General features: G+C 44.7%; 1 protein-coding gene and 1 long non-coding RNA gene across 3 annotated transcripts; both read right to left on the bottom strand.

Moving 5' to 3' along the window:
- Positions 1 to 21: 21 nt before the first annotated feature.
- On the bottom strand, positions 22 to 17,777 carry LOC118122996. Of its 2 annotated transcripts, none has more exons than XR_004698542.2 (3): positions 17,656 to 17,777; positions 12,778 to 13,080; positions 22 to 252 (listed from the first exon to the last, which is right to left on the bottom strand). It is a non-coding gene; the product is annotated as an uncharacterized LOC118122996 (long non-coding RNA). The 2 variants fall into 2 exon arrangements; XR_004698541.2 differs by lacking the exon at positions 17,656 to 17,777 and adding an exon at positions 13,246 to 13,570.
- On the bottom strand, positions 2,157 to 7,966 carry hoxb4a (homeobox B4a). The gene is made up of 2 exons (XM_035180012.2): positions 5,974 to 7,966; positions 2,157 to 4,382 (listed from the first exon to the last, which is right to left on the bottom strand). Exons 1-2 carry the CDS (start codon positions 6,443 to 6,445, stop codon positions 4,075 to 4,077), a joined length of 780 nt encoding a protein of 259 aa, XP_035035903.1. The 5' UTR covers positions 6,446 to 7,966; the 3' UTR covers positions 2,157 to 4,074.
- Positions 17,778 to 17,985: the final 208 nt, after the last annotated feature.

The following is a 17,985-nucleotide window of genomic DNA, read 5'->3' as shown; positions in this document are numbered from 1 at the left end:
CAATGAAAGGGGGGGAAGAAAGTTTTCTTTTCTTATGGTGGGATACTTGTGGGATGTAAAAAATAGCTGGCTGGTGCGTGGGAAGGGGAGGTGTGTGTACGAGTGTTTATGTGTATAAGGAAGGGGGGAGGAGGAGGGGGGGTATCTTCCAGAGTGTCTTCCAAGACGTCTTCTTTTTTTTTCCTCTCCTCCATGTGCGTCCCTCTGTTCGCTGCCCTCTGCGTCTCCTGGCAGAAGGGCTCTTGTGTGGGGCTGTCGGGTGACAATGGAGAAGGAGAAGAAGACGGAGAAGAAGTGTTAAAAGAAGAACAAGTGATTAATGATTTCTTCTCGTATAATTCTCGCATTTTTCTTGAGGTGTCGTCCCCTCTGCCCTGTCCAGAAAATAATGGCTGTGAACTTTTTAAGGAGTGGGGTGGGGTGGGGGGATTCTTACAAAAAAACCCTGCTCCCATTCACATAAGCAGCAGAAGGCCCTGACTGATAAAGGTGGCTGAAAATAAAAAAGAATTACAATTCTTTGGGTGGATTTCATTGTACGGCGGTGTCACCCCGCACGCAAATCCATTTATTTTTATACTGGGACTGCAAACGGCTCAGGGGCTTTGGGTGATTATTGTGGAGGCACATGTGCGAGTGTGCATGTGTGGATATTTTGGGGAGGGGGGCTTTTGTTTAGATGCACCAATATAAAGGACATTTGTTGTGTAGTGAAAATTACAGGATTCAGACACAAATATTATGTGAGGAGAGATGCACCGCCCGCGGGTATATGTGTATATGAGGGTGTGTGCGTGTGTGGGGCAGCTCCTATTTGATCTTATTGTGTTCACTGTAAGGGAAATATGTGTGTGGCTTCTTTACAGGAACTGGAAAAGCTTCAAATTGGAATAATAATAATAACAACAATTATTATGATTATTATTATTATTATTATAAATGCAGGTTCACGAGCTTTGCCACCATAGGTAGCTTCAAGGTTTACGTATTTTTGGTGCAGTGTGTGTGGTGTGTGTGTGTGTGTATGTTTGTGTGTGCGCGCACATACAGTTTGATGTGAGGGCGGATTTCTGCTGCAGGAGCCTTCTTTCATAAATAGGAAGAAAACAGATAAATGGGCAGGGGGAGTCTCTGTGGCAAGAAGCCCAGGGAGAAATCAACCAACAAGTAATAGGGAATCTTCTCTGGGCCGAGAAATACGAACGGACCAATTTGGGGGGCACGTTTTTTTTTGTTTAAAGTTCATCGAGAGGAATGCTATTTTCTCGCTCCCCCCACCTCTTGCTCTATATTTTTTCGATACCTGCTCTAAGAAAAGAAAATGAAAATTAATACGGGAGCCGCGCCTTACAAAAGAAGCCATTCGTCTTGTTGATTATCTATTTGGTTGTCAGGGTTTGAGCTATGGCGCCGGCCTGCTCCCTTTTTGTAATATATAAAAAAAATAAAACACACATGCGCGCACGGCACCGGTCCACAAAACAACGATAAGGGGGGGAAAAAAACGTGAGCAAAAATTACACTCATTAAAGCGTTAAAAGACCACGAACCGAGGTGCTATTTAATTGTTTTTTTTTCCAGAACCAGATGAGGTAAGGAAGGGGGCACACTCTTTGTCGGGCCGGTGCACGCGAGCCCGAGCAGCCGTTAAATTAACGGGAGAACGGGAGTGAAACGGAGAGACGGCTCTGTGATTTAAAACGAGATTACAGGACGTAATGTACCAGGATCAGTCAGGGCCGGGGCTGATTAATCATCGCCGGCTCCTAAATTTTTTCACGTCAGGTCTCTGTGCGTCTGTTGGCTTAAACCAACACTGAAATTAAATGGAATTATTTAATGTGTGTGCGCAGGTGGAGGAGTGTGTGTGGATATTTCACACACACACACACACACACACACACACACACACACACACACACACACACACACACACACACACACACACACACACACACACACACCATTCACTGTTAAGCCTGAGAGGAGGAAGATGCTGTAGCTATAAAGCAAAAATGGATGTTAATCTATTACAAAATTTTAGAAACAAGAAAAAAATCTAATGAAAATCGGATATAAATCCAAACATTTGAAGACGTTTAAGTGAAGGAATCGTACCGTTGAGAGAAAAGGCGATAAAACAGGACAGATAATAACACTTTTCAGCCATTTATTTAAATTTCAATGGACTATTCACAAATAAGAAGGTAGACACTGAGTGGGCATAAGCAGAGGAAGGCGCAACTTACATTTCTGGGGAGGTAACACATGTTCAACAATACCATCATTAGTTATCATACACATCATCATCATCATCATCATCATCATCATCGTCAATGAGGAAGAAACTGATCTTTGGAATGTAAAAAAATAACATTAACTGAAAAATACAATTACAGAAGAAAAGTGGCACAAGGAGGAAAGAGGAGGAAGAGGAGGAAGAGGAGGAAGAGGAGAGGTGTGCGCGCATTTCATGTGCGGACACAACAAAGATGAGACAACGAGCAAAAAGCGGAAAAGGAAGAAGAAAAAGAATCCACATCATTCGGACATGCAATCACAAGCTGCTCACTTTTCTCAATGTCTCTGGCTTGAACCGTTTCACTTAGAATTAAATAACTTTTCACATAGACGAAATGAATAGCGCTTTTTCTGTATTGCAGGTAGTGATAATAATTATTATAATAACTGGTCACACAATTTAAAAAATATAAAAGCTCGAAAAGCGGTCACTTCATTCAACGAGTAAGAGGAAATAAGATTACAAAATAATAATATTATCAATAATAATAATATATATATATATATATGTATATATATATAAGTACAGCTGAGGTAATAGGTAGTACATTGTATAGTGCTGCGTTTATAGTGTGTTCTTGGGCTATTTGTACCAGGAATTTGGTTTGAACGTCAGTGTCCTTTGTTTAGGCTTCATGGACTCACCCTGTCAGTCTGTTTCCCTGTACACAACATGGACACAACGTGAACAATCAACGGACCACACAACTACACGCACGTCATCCTGACCGACTGCATTCAACATTTAACAACCAACACGCAATTCAAAAGGAACTATCAGTCCAATTTAAAAAAAACCTCTAAGGCTAGTTTGTCCTGAACCGCAAACACAAAAACAGAAACAGAAAAAAAACAATTATTATTTGTTATCATGTGTGTGTGTGTGTGTGTGTGTGTGTGTGTGTGTGTGTGTGTGTGTGTGTGTGTGTGTGTGTGTGTGTGTGTGTGTGTGTGTCTGTGTGTAAGAATACTTAATACGAAACGAGAGTTCCATTTATTACACGTGCGTGTTTGAGTGCTTGAGTGGGGTGGGAGGGTGTGTGTGTGTGTGTGTGTGTGTGTGTGTGTGTGTGTGTGTGTGTGTGTGTGTGTGTGTGTGTGATGGAGGTGGGGGGTGTAGACGCGAGGGGTAATGGGCAGAGCCGCGGTTCACCCCTTTGCTTTGTACCCGCAGAGTAAACATGACAAATGGGGCCCGAGTTTGGCATGATTAAAGATGAAAACGAGGATCCATCTTCACCAAAAAAAATGTCTCGGATAGAAAAAAAGGACAGGAACCACGCGCGCGCGCGCACACACACACACACACACACACACACACACACACACACACACACACACACTGGAGCACGCTATAGTCAGCCTACTGTCTTATGCTCTCTCACAGAGAGGAGAGAGGGGGGGTATAAAAAGACAGAGATATAAAAAGCAGAGAAAGAGACGCAGAGAGGGAAGAATGGCGGGGATGAAAGCAAAGAAGCGACCGCATCTTTTTTTTTCATTTCTGTCACTCTCCTTCCTCGCCACCTCGTTCATTTTGTTCATTTCTTTTTTTTTTCATGAGTGGGGAATCTCTCTCTCTCCATCCTCCCACGTCATAACAGTGTGTAACATCAGCCATCCATCCTCCCCTCCCTCCAGAGTAAAAGCGTTAATCCGGTCCAAAGTGCAGGTTCCGGGGTTACAAGCGTGGCTGCCGGTTTGACGTTCAGTTTGGGAATCGGGTATAGGAAAACGGACGACACACGTGAGACAAAGAGCAAAAGCGCCGGGCTATAGAGGTCCGGCGGAGCGGTTCTGGGAGCCGGTTAGGGCCTGGGAGTTTGTGTTGCTGCTGCTGTTTGTCCCGGAGCGGACCTTAGTGTTGGGCAGCTTGTGGTCCTTCTTCCATTTCATCCTCCGGTTCTGGAACCAGATCTTGATCTGCCGCTCTGACAGGCAAAGCGTGTGCGCGATCTCCACCCTGCGCCTGCGCGTCAGGTACCGGTTGTAGTGGAACTCCTTCTCGAGCTCCAGGACCTGCTGGCGGGTGTAGGCCGTCCGAGAGCGCTTCGCATCGCTCCCTGTGTAGTTTGGATTCACTGTGGGAATAAATAAGGCAAATGGTCATCACTTCATCAACGACTTAAAAAGAAATACACAACCGCTTCAAAAATAATAATATGCAATAAATACTTTACAGGTCAATATCATTTTGTTATATTTTAATTAGACTAGCTACATGTGTAGTAAGCGCGGCTACTAGTAAGACTAATGTGAACGTGAATATACTGAGAACAGCACATGAAAACAAAGGCAGAGAAAATGGTTTTGCATTGTGAACATGCAACGAAGATAAATAAAGGCATGGCAGCCGTGACTGGACCTCTGCTGACTGTAACCTTTGCAGGACCCTGCAGTGATTGTTTTCTCAACAGAGCCGTTATTGTTCATGTGCCTTTAGCTCTGTTACAGCTGAACGCCACGCTCTGTTGTCGAAGCCCTGCTTTTTCCACTGAACACTGTATGTTGTCAGATGGTGTGAATCCTCCGAGCACAGCCAGCCCGACGCCGGGCTACAAATGGGATTTGAGAGCAAATCGAGGCCACGGCTGGGTGCAAAAAAAACACAACACAAAATGAAGAGTGTTCCGACACGTCAGCGCGCACACTGCACTGGATAATGGAAACGCATGAAAACAAGCAGCAGCAGCGATGAGCCGAGCGCTTTCCTCCTTTTTTTTTATTTTCAGTTTTACGCACGGATGCCACGGACAGTGATGGTAGCATTGTCTGTCTTGTGTAAACTGCTCGTTGAGAATAAAGCTGGTGGGGGTGTGGAGGGAGGGGGGTGCAGCAGCAGCAGCAGCAGCAGCAGCTACACATAAGGGCATTAGGCGGTGATGATTCAACACAAATCCTGAAACTACAACAGGACAGTACGAACCCAACATGCTGCAGCGGTGTGTCAAAAAAAAAAAAAGGCAGCTAGAGTACATGGAGTGAAAAACAAATAATGCATAAAATAGTTTTCTTACCGAGTAAACAGGTGGAGTGAACGCATTACGGTGACTTTGCAAAAGAGGCATTTTGTCGTCGCGCGAACCTGAGCTGCGATTATCCCAGTGCACAAAAGGCAGCGAGTCTATTAGAACATTACAGAGAAGCCATAAGAGACTGGAGCTATTCGGTGTTACATCGGTGTTTTACGGCCGGCTCCATAAACATGAATATTTCAGCTGCCATAAAACTTTCCCTCCCCTGGAACAACGAGTGGGGAAGGAAGGCTCGACAGAGTAAAGTACACCGTTTATACAACCCGACCACTTAAAATCAAATTACCAAAGCATAAAATCTAACTTATGGGCTCGCTCTGAGTTGTCATAAGGCGAGGTATTAGAGCAGACGAGCCTGAGATCGGACTTCAAAAGGCACCTCAGCGCAGAGGTGTAATAAAAATTTATGGAGGGTGTAATTATATTGGCCCTGCAAACAGACGATCGTAAATCTTGACCCAAGGGCTACTCTTCTACTTCTAACAGAAAACAGGGAGGGGAAGCCATAGATTTTGACGGTGGACACCTAGCTGACTGCATGGGTTTCAACCGCAGGCACAAAGGCGCAACGAGGGAGAGAGAGAGAGAGAGAGAGAGAGAGGGGGGAGAGAGAAAGAAGTTTGCATGCAGCACTTACGGATGTTTACATGGACTTTCTTCATCCATGGGTAGACAACGGGGTCCTTGCGATTGCTCGCGGGGGAAGAAGCGCCTTGGCTGTGGGGCGTTTGGCCGCAAGACGGAGGCGGAGGCGGGCTGGGTGTCACCGAATCGCAGCGGTGACTCTGCTCCGGGACGGGACTGGTCTGCAGCCCGGCCGGGGGGAGGACGTGACCCCGGGGGGACATCACCACCGAGGCGGGCTGCCCCGCGCGCTGGCACGGCGTGAAGGGCGGCTCGCCTCGGTGCGGGTGGGGATTCTGGGGGTGTGCGGGGTGCTGAAGGTTGTGGTAGAGGGAGTCCGCCTGGAAAGCGGCAGGCTCCTGCCTCTGAGAGCTGTAATAGTCCGGAGAGTGGCTGGGCAGATAGTCGCTCTGTGAGTATTCCTCGCACGGTGGGAACTTCGGGTCCACATAGTTGGAGTTGATCAAATAGGAGCTCATGGCCATTAATTTGAGTCTTTTTGTGGAATTGCACCTACTCGGAAAATATATAACTAAAATTTATATCTCATCCCTTTACTCTTCGGTTATTCCTGTTCCGATGAACCCTCCTACTTTTCTGTCAAGTGAACAAAGTTAAGAAGCCACGTGACGGCGGCCGGCCAATGGCGATCCTCCAAGACAAACCCCGGATAAGGAAATGGGATTAAGCATACACAGAGCCCCCGCACGCGCATTATCATATGGCCTCAGTTTGTTGGTATTCAGTCTTACAATAACCCCCCCTCCTCTCCCTCCTTTCCCCACGTCTCTCTCCATACGCACCGTTCCCCATTTACAGCCTATTTCTGCGCCACATATCGGACACGCATGCCGTCCGGAGCAGCCAGAGAATCACAACAATAACAAAGCAGTGGAAGGAAGACAAAAAAAAAAACTTCTGCAGGAGCGACAGAGCTGCGGTACAGAGTGCTCCCTCTGCCTCCTACCAGGCTCCTGGCTGCAACTTCAAATACAACACATTAAAAAAACTGGGAAAAGAAACGGCAGAGAGAAAGCGCCGGAGGGGGGGTAGTGGCGCCTGCACCACCTCCTCTGTATATATTGGGTGTGTGTCGGGACGTGATTGCCAAAGTTTTTTTTTTTTTTTCTTCCTTCTCTCGCTTTTGCCCTGCTCCTTTTTTTTTTTTTTTTTTAAATCGCTAATAACGAGGAGTGGGAGAGTGGCCTGACTCGGGCGCCACCCAGCAGCAGCAGCAGCACCGTGTCAGAGATAAATCTGGCTTGTTTAGGATCGATAGAAAATTCATCAACTAATTCAGGTTACACGGCCTCCTAAATCACGGGCAGACCTTTGCATTAAGAGTGAGAGTCCAGCATCGCTTCCCACTTTTGTTTTAAACCCGCGTCGCTCCAACAGGCGCCAGATCTGCATTTAACTCCTCGTGCATAGTAATCCAGCCTCAGCCCTTTAGCCTGGCACGAATACAGTTGTACCCCCCCCTCCACATCCAGATTTCGAAATTAACAACACCGGCATGGCAAGTCCCTGTGCGCCGACTGTGCGTGTTTTGCCCTTGAGCTGTGCATTACTGAACACATACACCCTCTTTGTTTTAGTTTTTCCTCCTGGAGAGAATTCATGTCCCCAGCACCTCCACATTTCAAGTCCTCACACACCTGACACACTCTCCCTGTCTGCTCGTCACTTTCCTATTGTTGTGAAAGACACAAGCAGCACCAGGGGCGTACAGAACCACATCATAATATTCATTCCCAGCCAACGAGTTTTATGATAAAACCCATTTTATACCAGTAAATCTGCGTCCAGACAGCATCGAGAGAAAACTCAAGGACAAAAACGTGCGTGTATATCACTGTGGAAACACGCAACACTGCGGTGAATGGAACAGGGGGAATGTTTCCCCAATCAGAAGGCAGCTTCTGTGCGCGTTCTGCAGTCTTATCACTGTTGGACCATGGGACACACAGGCAAGATGATAGAGATATCCAAGTCCTTTGTTTCGAGAAAATTGACCGTCTCTAAATCGACCCCACCTCCTCCCCCCCAAAACCACCACCCCTCGTCGTTTTCAGCAGGCAGACCGCCTCATTTTTCAACAGGACTCCCACTACACAAAAAATACAATTAAATTAAAAGAAGAAGAAAAAGAAAAAAAGGCTCCATCCTGTTCAACCTGGAGTTGGCTTTTAAAAGTATGAGGTTACACGAAGCCACTCAGGAGGAGAGCAGACATTATCAATCGAAAATATTGAATACATTCCTGAAATAAATCCAATGGAATAAATCTGTGTTTACTGTGTTCAAAAAAATAAATACACATTAGAGGATGAGACACGCTTTCTTCATTCTTATTTTTGCGCTTTTACTGCTCTACTAACGAATCCAAATGGCGCAGGTTTTAAATGCGTCACAGCGGAGTAACAGGAGCTGCAGGCCTCCCTCTGCTCCCTCTGCTCCTTGCGTCCTGATCCATCGCCGCCGCCGGGTATAAATCCACTATATACTCCCCTAGAAGCGAATTTGTGATTGTTTTAATGATTTGTACACAAATCCGGATCTACAGGGTAGATATAGAAGACAGAGGCTCTCTGGAGGCACAAGCTGAGCGCGTCCACGTGCACCTGAATTGATTTCATAAAGTCACTGTCGTGGCCCCAGCGGAATATTTTCCTCCATTTGTACTGTCTGCTCAGCGCGGAGGGAAGACTGGGAAATGAACGTACAGGTCGATGCCCCAAACACTTCCTGTGTAAGTCAAAGAAAATAATTAAAAAGCTAAGAAATAAAAAATAAAATTCAAGAGAGATGGAAAGGTGCAAGTGGGCCCATAGCTGCACTACAGGCCCTTTAAATTATTTTCCTTATTCAGGATTAAATACAGAGAAATAATTTACGACTGTGGGAAACAAAAAGACAGCTATAGATCAAACAGTGGCATTTGCATTGTGTAAAATGTTTACGCCTGGGATTGTTTTAAACATCGGGCCTGTTTTTTATCCAAAACATTCGTACAGTTTCCATCCACGGTTTGATTAAAGCAACATGTAATTATTTGAAAATGAATTCCTTAAAAAAAAAAGAAAGAAGCTCCAGTCTCGGGCTGTTCCTAAAGGGTGGGCATGAAAGAAAAGACAGATGACTTGGCACGGACACACACACTGTCCCATCGCAAACACTTCTGACTGATGGCCCTGAAGAATGGATGGAGCAATAACGAAATGAATCCACGTCCCTTCAGTTTGGTAAATGCACTGCACTTTTTTAACTCCATTAAAAGCTCCCACAGTCTTTCTTTCTTTCTTTCTTTCTTTCTTTCTTTCTTTCTTTTTCAATAAATAAATCATGAACATCAAAACACACATGGTGTCCAGTTAAAAACAGGCTTTGTCGTGTATTTAGCCTTGAACTGATTTGTATGATTCATATATAACATCTGAGGATGGTGGATTTTGAAGCTTTTCTCCACGGAAAAATGTTTTTGATATTTTCAGTGTCACTTCTCTCTGCTCCTGTGCCGCTCCCACATTGATTTTGTGACACCGACACTCCCTCGCATGCTGCAGGCGACATTGCTGTTCTCCGTTTCCTACAAAAGTTGCCCATACATCACCACGAGGGACGAGAATAGCAAAGAGGGGGGGGAGAATCACTGTCACCGTGGAAATAATCCTGCTTTAATCCACGGATTAGATGTAGCATCGTTTTTATTTTATTTCTCCTATATTATTTGTAGCGTTTAGTTGGAATACAATCCAGCATAGTCTTTATTCTATTCTATTCTATTCTATTGTGCAGGTGTGGGTCTACCTGGTTCACCTTGACCTCCCGCTCCGCCTCGGGTCAGCTATCTCAGGTATCCATCAAGGTGTGTGCGGTCTGACTGCGGCACTTCCCTTCTCTCTGTCAAGTTTGTCAGTAGCAGCCATTCATTTGAACGAGAGCCCAGAGTTTCCGGCTGCAGATAGTGCTAACCCAAGATATAGAAGATAAGAGGCAGTCTTCTTAAAAAAAGAATGATGTGATCAAAGAAGATTCTTAAAATGTGCATCAACAATGTGTGCGGATAAAAAAGTACATCTGTATTGTGTGTGTTTACAAGTCTGAAATACCATGAACCTGAACCGGGGTTCATGTTGTGAAGCCACACAGACACTGGTGTAAATAAACTGCTGTAACATTTACATGTAACACCATCTGAAGACAGTTAAACAGAGATGACATAACATCCGGATACAGTGAGAGGAAAAGGTCAGCGCCTCTGGATTTACACATGTGACTTTTACTGCGGGTCGTTTCCGTCAAACACAGATGGAAATGTTGTTTTGTTTGTTTGTCTGTTTGTTTAGGGAGGAGGGTGCCAAATCGAACGCAATAAAAAAAAAAAGAGCAGCGGAAGAGAAGCAGGATTGAGTAAATAACTTGTTTTCCCCTTTAACCATGTTGTTGTATCCGCGGCACAGACTCATTTGTTGTTGGCAAAGAGAGAAAAAAACCACTCGTGCTCTCTGGTTCTGTTTTCACCACAAACTGGGATTAAACTGTGCTGAAGTGGATTCGTTTTACAGAGTGTTGAGGTAAGAGCTCACGTTTCTACAGCCGGGTGTTCTTTCACTGTGACGGGCTAAATATATAAGAAGTTGAAAATAATTCATGGTGGGAAAAAAAAAATGTTTTAGCTCTGCGTAAAGTAATATGCTAATAAAATGTCAGCATAAATTTAGCCTATATTTTTCTGCTCAATATTCTTTTTCAAAATAGCTATCTGCAACATTCCAATAAAATGCCAGAGTTTTTTTTTATTCTCCAAACAGCAGGCCTTAGCCGGTATAAAGGCACAGTCAGAAAATGAAACTGAACATATTGAAGGGTTAAACGGCCTCATTATTTGCAGCGACCGGACTTGTCAATGCTCTGAAATATTACCGAGGTGAAAAGGCTGCGGGGACAACGACGGGGAAGAGAAATGCAGTTTAGCTCCTTTGTGCAGTTTGAAAAATAAATCGAGGTCCGGTCCCCTGGTTATTGTCATGCAAAGTAACGGACAGGGATAAAAATGAAGTGGCGCGGAGGCCTGTTCCTCCGTGTGGTGACTATTAATCCGAAGGTGCTGCTTTCTTTCTGGAAGTCTTTGTGTGAAAGAAACCAAATGAATTTAGCGAAGCAGCAGACGGACGGGCAGCGTGTGAGCTTCTACTGCGGAATGGAAACAGCAAATACACGAGTCAAATTAAAAAAGACTAATGCAAGAGGTGCTCAGATAACATATAATATAATATTCTGCTGCAATTGGACTGTGTCCAGTTATTAAACACTAAACCGTTCATATCGAAACTGAAACAGAAACTGAGAAGAGAAGAAACTAAACACATATATTCAACCAATTAAAATGAATTAACTAAAACGTCCCTGCAGCCGCAATAAAGTATATATATAACAGATATATTCAACCAATTAAAATTAATTAACTAAAACGTCCCTGCTGCCTAAATAAAGTATATATATAATATTTATTTATTTATACTTTACTAAGGGCATTTAAACGCATTGAATATTGTCCAAATTCAATAAATTCGATGGCCTGTGTGTGTGTGATTGATCAAATAAAATCGTAATCATGAACGTGTAGGCTTAAGAAAATAAAAAAACATGGTATGTAGCATGTCCTCATATCAGAATATGATATGAGGACGAGCAGTGACGATGACAGGAAACAAATGTTCCCTGCAGAATGGGAACATTTTATTCCACAGCAGGTTTATAATCACAGCAGCTCATTAGAAATCAGCAGAGGGAAATAAACTACACGCTCATATACTGTAAACTGGCACAGTATATGACCAGCAAATATCACCAGCAAAGTAATGTGCTGGTGTATACGCTCCACCAACAGCAGAAAACCACACATCTGGATGCAGACAACGCTGCTGAGTCGGAACCATTTCTAACATTTTAACTCCAAGAAGCCAACAATGAATCCATCCCACTGGAGCGTAACCCATGTCTTCACTTCATATGTCAGCATTACCTTTGTTATAATTTCTTAAAACCGACACATAAAAGCAACAGGCAGGTTTTAAGGGGAACAAACCAACGTCAGTGACACAAGTATCTGCTCTTCTGAATCCCAGAAATATGGAGTGAACCTGAATTTAGGACTAAAGGAAGAGAAAGTTGTCCTGAGTGACCTTTAACCTTCCACTAGCCACGACCTGGCCTTCACCAGCAGCCACACACCATCTATCTATCTATCTATCTATCCATCTATCTATCTATCATCTATCATCTATCTATCTATCTATCTATCTATCTATCTATCTATCTATCTATCAAGTTACAGCGTGACAGACAGAAATCGTATCATAATGACAGTAGCAGGGGTGGATGGGCTTCTTGGGTAAATCTAAACTATCACCAGCATGTCTGTGGTGCACCCCGAGGTCACCCAGGGGCCCCACGTGATGGCTTCACTATTGAAAGCAGCCCCACGTGAAGGTACAGTGAAGGACATTGAGCTTTTAAAAACCCTGAGCACCATATGATCGATTAAAAACACACATGAAATCATGGAGTGATTCGAGCCTCCACTGACTTGCAAAGAGGAGGAAGAAAAGAAAAGAGGAGGAAGAGGGGGAAAGAGGAAGAAGAGATTCTGCGGCAGTTCCGGCAACACGTGGTCTCCCCCCTCCCTCCCAAAGCACCTGCCACACCGCACGAAGACGACTCACACACACACACACACACACACTGATATGCAAACGAGGAAAGCTTGTACTTCTACCAGGCGGATTTCTATGTCTTTGTGTGAGTTACTCACTCCTCTGTAGCTCGCGGAGCTGCGTCTCTTCCTCCTCCTCCTCCTCCTCGTCCTCTCTCTTATTCCCTCTCTTCTTGTCATTATGACGTTTTCTTCCTCTGCTCTTCTTCTTTCCGTCCCCAGAAATTGGCAATTGTGTTAATCTTTTTCTCACTCTATTTTAAAAAGAATCATTCACACCTCAGTCCCTCCTCTCTCGCTCTCGCTCTCTCTCTCTCGACCTCTTCTTCTTCTTCTTCTTCCTCTTCCTCTTCCTCCGACGCCACAGGTTTTTTTTGACCTCTTCGGGATTCTTCGGGGTATCTTAGAAAAGAAAGAAAGAAAAAAGCTCGTTGTCATTTCCGCGGACACTCCCGCTCGCTCACACACACACACACACACACATGCACGCCACACGCGCATTGACGCGCACTCTCCGGTCTCCGGTGAAGGGCGTGAGGACGACTGCATCCGATCATTGTCACTTACACTCCGCGTTTAAAAAAAAAAAAGACACGGAAGGAGGCTGCGGAGGTAGAAGCAACTTTAACAGCGATAATCCAGAGGAAAATGGAGGCAAACACGTCACCGCTCCCCCGCGAGAAACCCCCACGGAGCCGTCGGTAACGGACAGAGGAGAGACCCGCTCCCCCGGTGGTCGGTCCCTGTGTTATCCCGGTGTTGGGCTACACCGAGCGGTTTGGGGCTGAGGGGAGACCGAGCAGGACTGCTGTGGAGACTGTGGGCTCTTTAAGGCATTAAGTGTTGAGTGTGTGTGTGTGTGTGTGTGTGTGTGTGTGTGTGTGTGTGTGTGTGTGTGTGTGTGTGTGTGTGTGTGTGTGTGTGGACTGAAGTTTTCAAATTAATCTGCCAGTTTGGCACACTCTTTGTTTAACGGGCGAGGCGTGTCACCCCGCGTCCCCGGTACACATTTAAATATCGGAGCGACGCGCTGACCTCCCGTTCACCCCGAGCTCAGCCAAGCCCTTTCCCTCACCCCCTCCCTCCCTTTTCCACACCCTTTCTTTATGCCATTTCCACCCCTCTCCCCCTCTCTCTCCCTCTTTCTGTCATTTTGTTCTTTACTCCCCCTCCCTCCCTCTCTCTCCCGTCATACTAAATTGAGTTGGAGTCATTACTTTGAAGAAAAATGGTCGGCAGATATGGAGAAGGAGAAAGAGGGGGGGTCTCTCTCTCTCATACAGATTCTTCTTCTTCTCTACCAGGATCATTTCTCCTTTTCCTATTGTCGAAGTATAAATGACACCGCCGCGCGCACTGATACGCGTGCACGGCGCAGGCGCAGACTCACCTCAGAGGAAGTGTCTGAAAAGATATTCACTCCTCTACTATCTGTGTGTGGAGTTTACGTACAGAGACAGAGCTCATTGGCAAAACCGAAAATCAGTTCGGTTTATATGTTCTCCCACATAAATAAATATAACATTTGTGGTATAACTTTTCTTTTTGTTTGTTGCTGCTTTTTGTTAAGTCACATCTGAGGCTATTCATTTATTTCTGTCTCCTTTTATTCTCACATTCCTATTGTACGTTATTCTCTGAACCACAATAAGGAAGTTTATATTGTTTCCTTCACACTTTGTCCTTTTAAGAACTTTTTTACTCCACACATAATAAGACAATTCATAGCAGTCTCAACTCCATATTATAGTCTGTCTGCTCTGATCATGACCCGTTTCACACCTAACATTCATCATAATGGATATCCATCACATTACCAATTCTAATATAAAACTTTAGCTACATTCTCTTACTGAGCAGTGAAGAGTAAGTTCTTATACAGGTACCGATCAAATAAAGACATACTTGTATAAATGTGATTGAACAGAATCAGAACAGGAGCTGGGAGCTGGACTCTCACTCTAATATTCTACATAATAAAGACATTTTTACTCTGTCTCTCCAATGCATTATGTTGGGGGTAACCAGGAGATTGTAATATTTTAATTTGCTAGTAAGTTCAGAATTTTCAGTAGCCAAGTAACTCAATTCTCTGTGAATCTGCTCCTCAGGGAGGATACCCAGTATGCAAAGCTTTGGATCCAATTACACTTTGTCTTACTGCTTTTTTTAATTGAGGTAAAAAGCACTTTGAATTGCCTTGTTTAAATGTGCAGTGCAAATAAACTTGCTTGCTGCAGTTTGTGATGCGCAAGCTTTAACAACATGAGCGAATATCAGTCATTGTCCTTTATTCTCACGACTATTAAAATATCAGCAGACATGTTGCTTTTGGTAGACGAGCAAGATGTCTTCAAATTGTAGGTGAAAAGATGAAGATGATGCTATGAGGCTCACACGTTTGCATGATGGTATATATGGCGCCGTAAAAAGACAATCAGTTGTACACTATGTTTAATGCTGCATTGTGGGATACAATAAGTCTACTATGGGGTATACAAATTGAGACAGCACAACAAAGTAGCAGACCCAATACATAGTGGACTATGTAAGTCATTTTGGAAACAGCTAGAGTTTCTCAAGGGAGAGTTCAGTTGAAAAAGCTGTGTCATGTTGGAGCTTGGGTTCATAAAAACAGCCTGGTTTCCTTTGAGATCAGACGGAGCCATGAGTCGGATTTACACCGATATTAAATATTCGACACTTTGCAAACTGCCGATGGGGAAAGGGGGGACATTTCCGCAAATACCCTTTTCTCATATTTACTAAAACTAGGCTGCTACTATGTTGTGACCATATGAGGCCGGAAATAACAGCTTGCAATGCAATTTGCAAGAACTGCATTTCTAAACCACCAATCAGAGCCGCTCATGGCTAGCACATAAAAACTAAGGCTTGTTATTTCTATTACAGCTGTTGCTGCTGGTTAGTGTCATGGTAATTCATTTGCAAAGTTGTTGAGAATATCACTATGGTTACTTGTGTCCACACTCCTCCACCTTGCTAATTACCACAGTATTACTTCCCTGATAATTCTACATTATATCAACAGCATCATCACTATGTCACATAACTGATTCAAGTTATTGTATTTTCTGTTCACTTTCATTTCTTTTTATAATTTCTGAATAACTCTGTATTTTTTCTATATATATAAATACACCTGGTGAGTATATGTGACATTTTAAAAGGGCCGCGCACGTGCAAGTGGACGTCAGTATTTAAACGTATGCATGGCCAACTGCCTGCTGTGAGAGGAGCGAGCATGCTACGAGCTCAAGTGAATTAAATCTGTGAACTCGGGATGAACCTGGATAAAGAGGGGACCTGTAACCTGGTTATTCACTCATTACCTTCATGGATGTGAAGTGGGGCAAACTGGGCCAGGCTGAGCCGTGCCTGCAGGCCAGTGTGTTTACGTCAATAAACAGATTATTCATTTACTGGGATTATCATCCAGTAGTAATTCAGTTCCTGCAGCTCCGTATAGTTTATCACAGTGTTTGATGTCAAAGTGGCCGATCCACAGATTCCACGAGTTCACCTTCATTACCTTACATTTTACTTTATCTATATCATAATCAAATATTTGCTTCAGATGTATTCTATTGTTTGTTTACCACATCTTTGTAGCTGCCTGTGAATACGATGCACAGACGTGTGGCCAAGTCCTTTTTAAGACGAGAGAGAGAGAGAAAGAGAGAAGGAAAATGGTTGTAGGCTCGTTCCTCTCAGCTCAGCGGAGTGAACTTGGCCCCACATTAATCTCACAGTGTAAATCAGATAAGCAGAGTAATCATTTTGGGGATGGTGGAGGAGATTGACAGGCCTTTGCTGATAAGGCTGAGCAGAGGAAGTGCGCTGCTCTGCTGAAATTATTTGGGAAGCATTTGTACTGACCTCTGGTTATTTACACAGAACCCTGGTTTCTTTATTTAAGATGTATTACCGAGACGATTTTTAACATGGAAGTGAAAATACTTGCTTTTATACATGGGAACTAGACCAGGTTACTGTGACATTAATGTCAGGAGCTGCCAAAATGGATTGGATTATATAGAGGGAAGTTACAGTGAGCAATGGGTTTATCTGGTTTTATTTATGGTTTATAGAGTCTAGAGTTTCTGCACTCATAACTGAAATTTAATAGAAATAATGATACTTGTTTATTTGTCTTTAGGCCTTTGGTTTGCTCCTCTTCTCCTTCACCTCTGTAATGACCAAAGGCCAAAATATCAAAGAGGAAAAGTAGTAACCTTATATGAGACAAATGTCAGCCGGTGTGAGGGAAATGTGCAGCCAAACACCTGCACCCCACCCACCCACCTCCATGTCACCGAATACCTCCTCTCCCACCACAACCAGCACCACCTTCAACCCCCCCTCCTTTTTTCCTGCCTTTCTTTCCCCTTCATCTCTCTCTCTCTCTCTCTCTCTCTCTCTCTCTCTCTCTCTCTCTCTCTCTCTCTCTGTACGCCAGGAGGAGCTTTGCTTTTGTTACCAGGGGACAGGAAGGGAAGGTCAGGCCTTCACCTCTCCTTTGCCTCCTGCTATCATTTCTCTCATCTGTACACCCCCTCCTGCCTTTGACATACAGCAATTGGCGCAGATTGGAGTGAGTGAGGGGAGGAGGAGGCGAGGCGAGGCGAGGGCGGAACTCACGCACGACGAGGAACTTTTGACCCTTCAACTCGGTGAACCCTGAGCTGCAGGCATGGCGGCCGCGGCCGGGACGTGCAGCCCGGCTGCTCTGCTGATAACAGCCAGGGCCTCCTCCTGCTCCTCCTCCTCCACAGACACAGACGGGAATAGGAAAGATATGGGCCACTTTACACACGCTGCTCCTTACTACTTCCTCCGCTTGTAGCCGTGAGGAGGAAATAAATAGTAACGTAAAGAGAGCGGACATTAATCAGCGGCGCCTCATTAAAACGACACTTTTATCTGCGCGCAGACATATTTGTGTTTCTCACTCACCATCACTCAGCCGCGCCAGACGGCGACACTTCTGACACTTGTGTATTTGAGGAGACGGGAGGTTGCACCGGGCTATCGTCGGTTACAGGAGGCAGAGACACGGGGGACGGGGGCGCGTGCAGGGAGGAGACGGGGCTCGCGAGGCGTGTCGGGTCGCCTCGCGCCGTCCTCCTGGTCTGAAGCGGGCTCTGGTGGCGGCGCGAGGGAACTGCAGCAGGCTCCGGGAATAATACAGTGCAAAGCCTGTGTGTTTGTTTGTGTGTGTGTGCGTGTGCGTGCGCGTGTGTGTGTGTGTGTGCTGAAGTAAACATGAAGTGGCATAATCTTTAA

Source organism: Hippoglossus stenolepis, chromosome 16 (genome assembly GCF_022539355.2).
Source record: "Hippoglossus stenolepis isolate QCI-W04-F060 chromosome 16, HSTE1.2, whole genome shotgun sequence".
Classification (NCBI taxonomy): Eukaryota; Metazoa; Chordata; class Actinopteri; order Pleuronectiformes; family Pleuronectidae; genus Hippoglossus; species Hippoglossus stenolepis.
Note: the sequence above shows the minus strand (reverse complement) of the source record. Positions and strands in the feature narration are given on the sequence as shown.

What these genes read in the sequence shown, in the direction of transcription:
- hoxb4a (XM_035180012.2), bottom strand. Translation starts at nt 6,445, where the DNA reads ATGGCCATGAGCTCCTATTTGATCAACTCCAACTATGTGGACCCGAAG. An exon ending in GAAAGTCCATGTAAACATCC is followed by an intron (nt 4,383 to 5,973) that starts GTAAGTGCTGCA and finishes TTATTCCCACAG; the next exon opens with TGAATCCAAACTACACAGGG.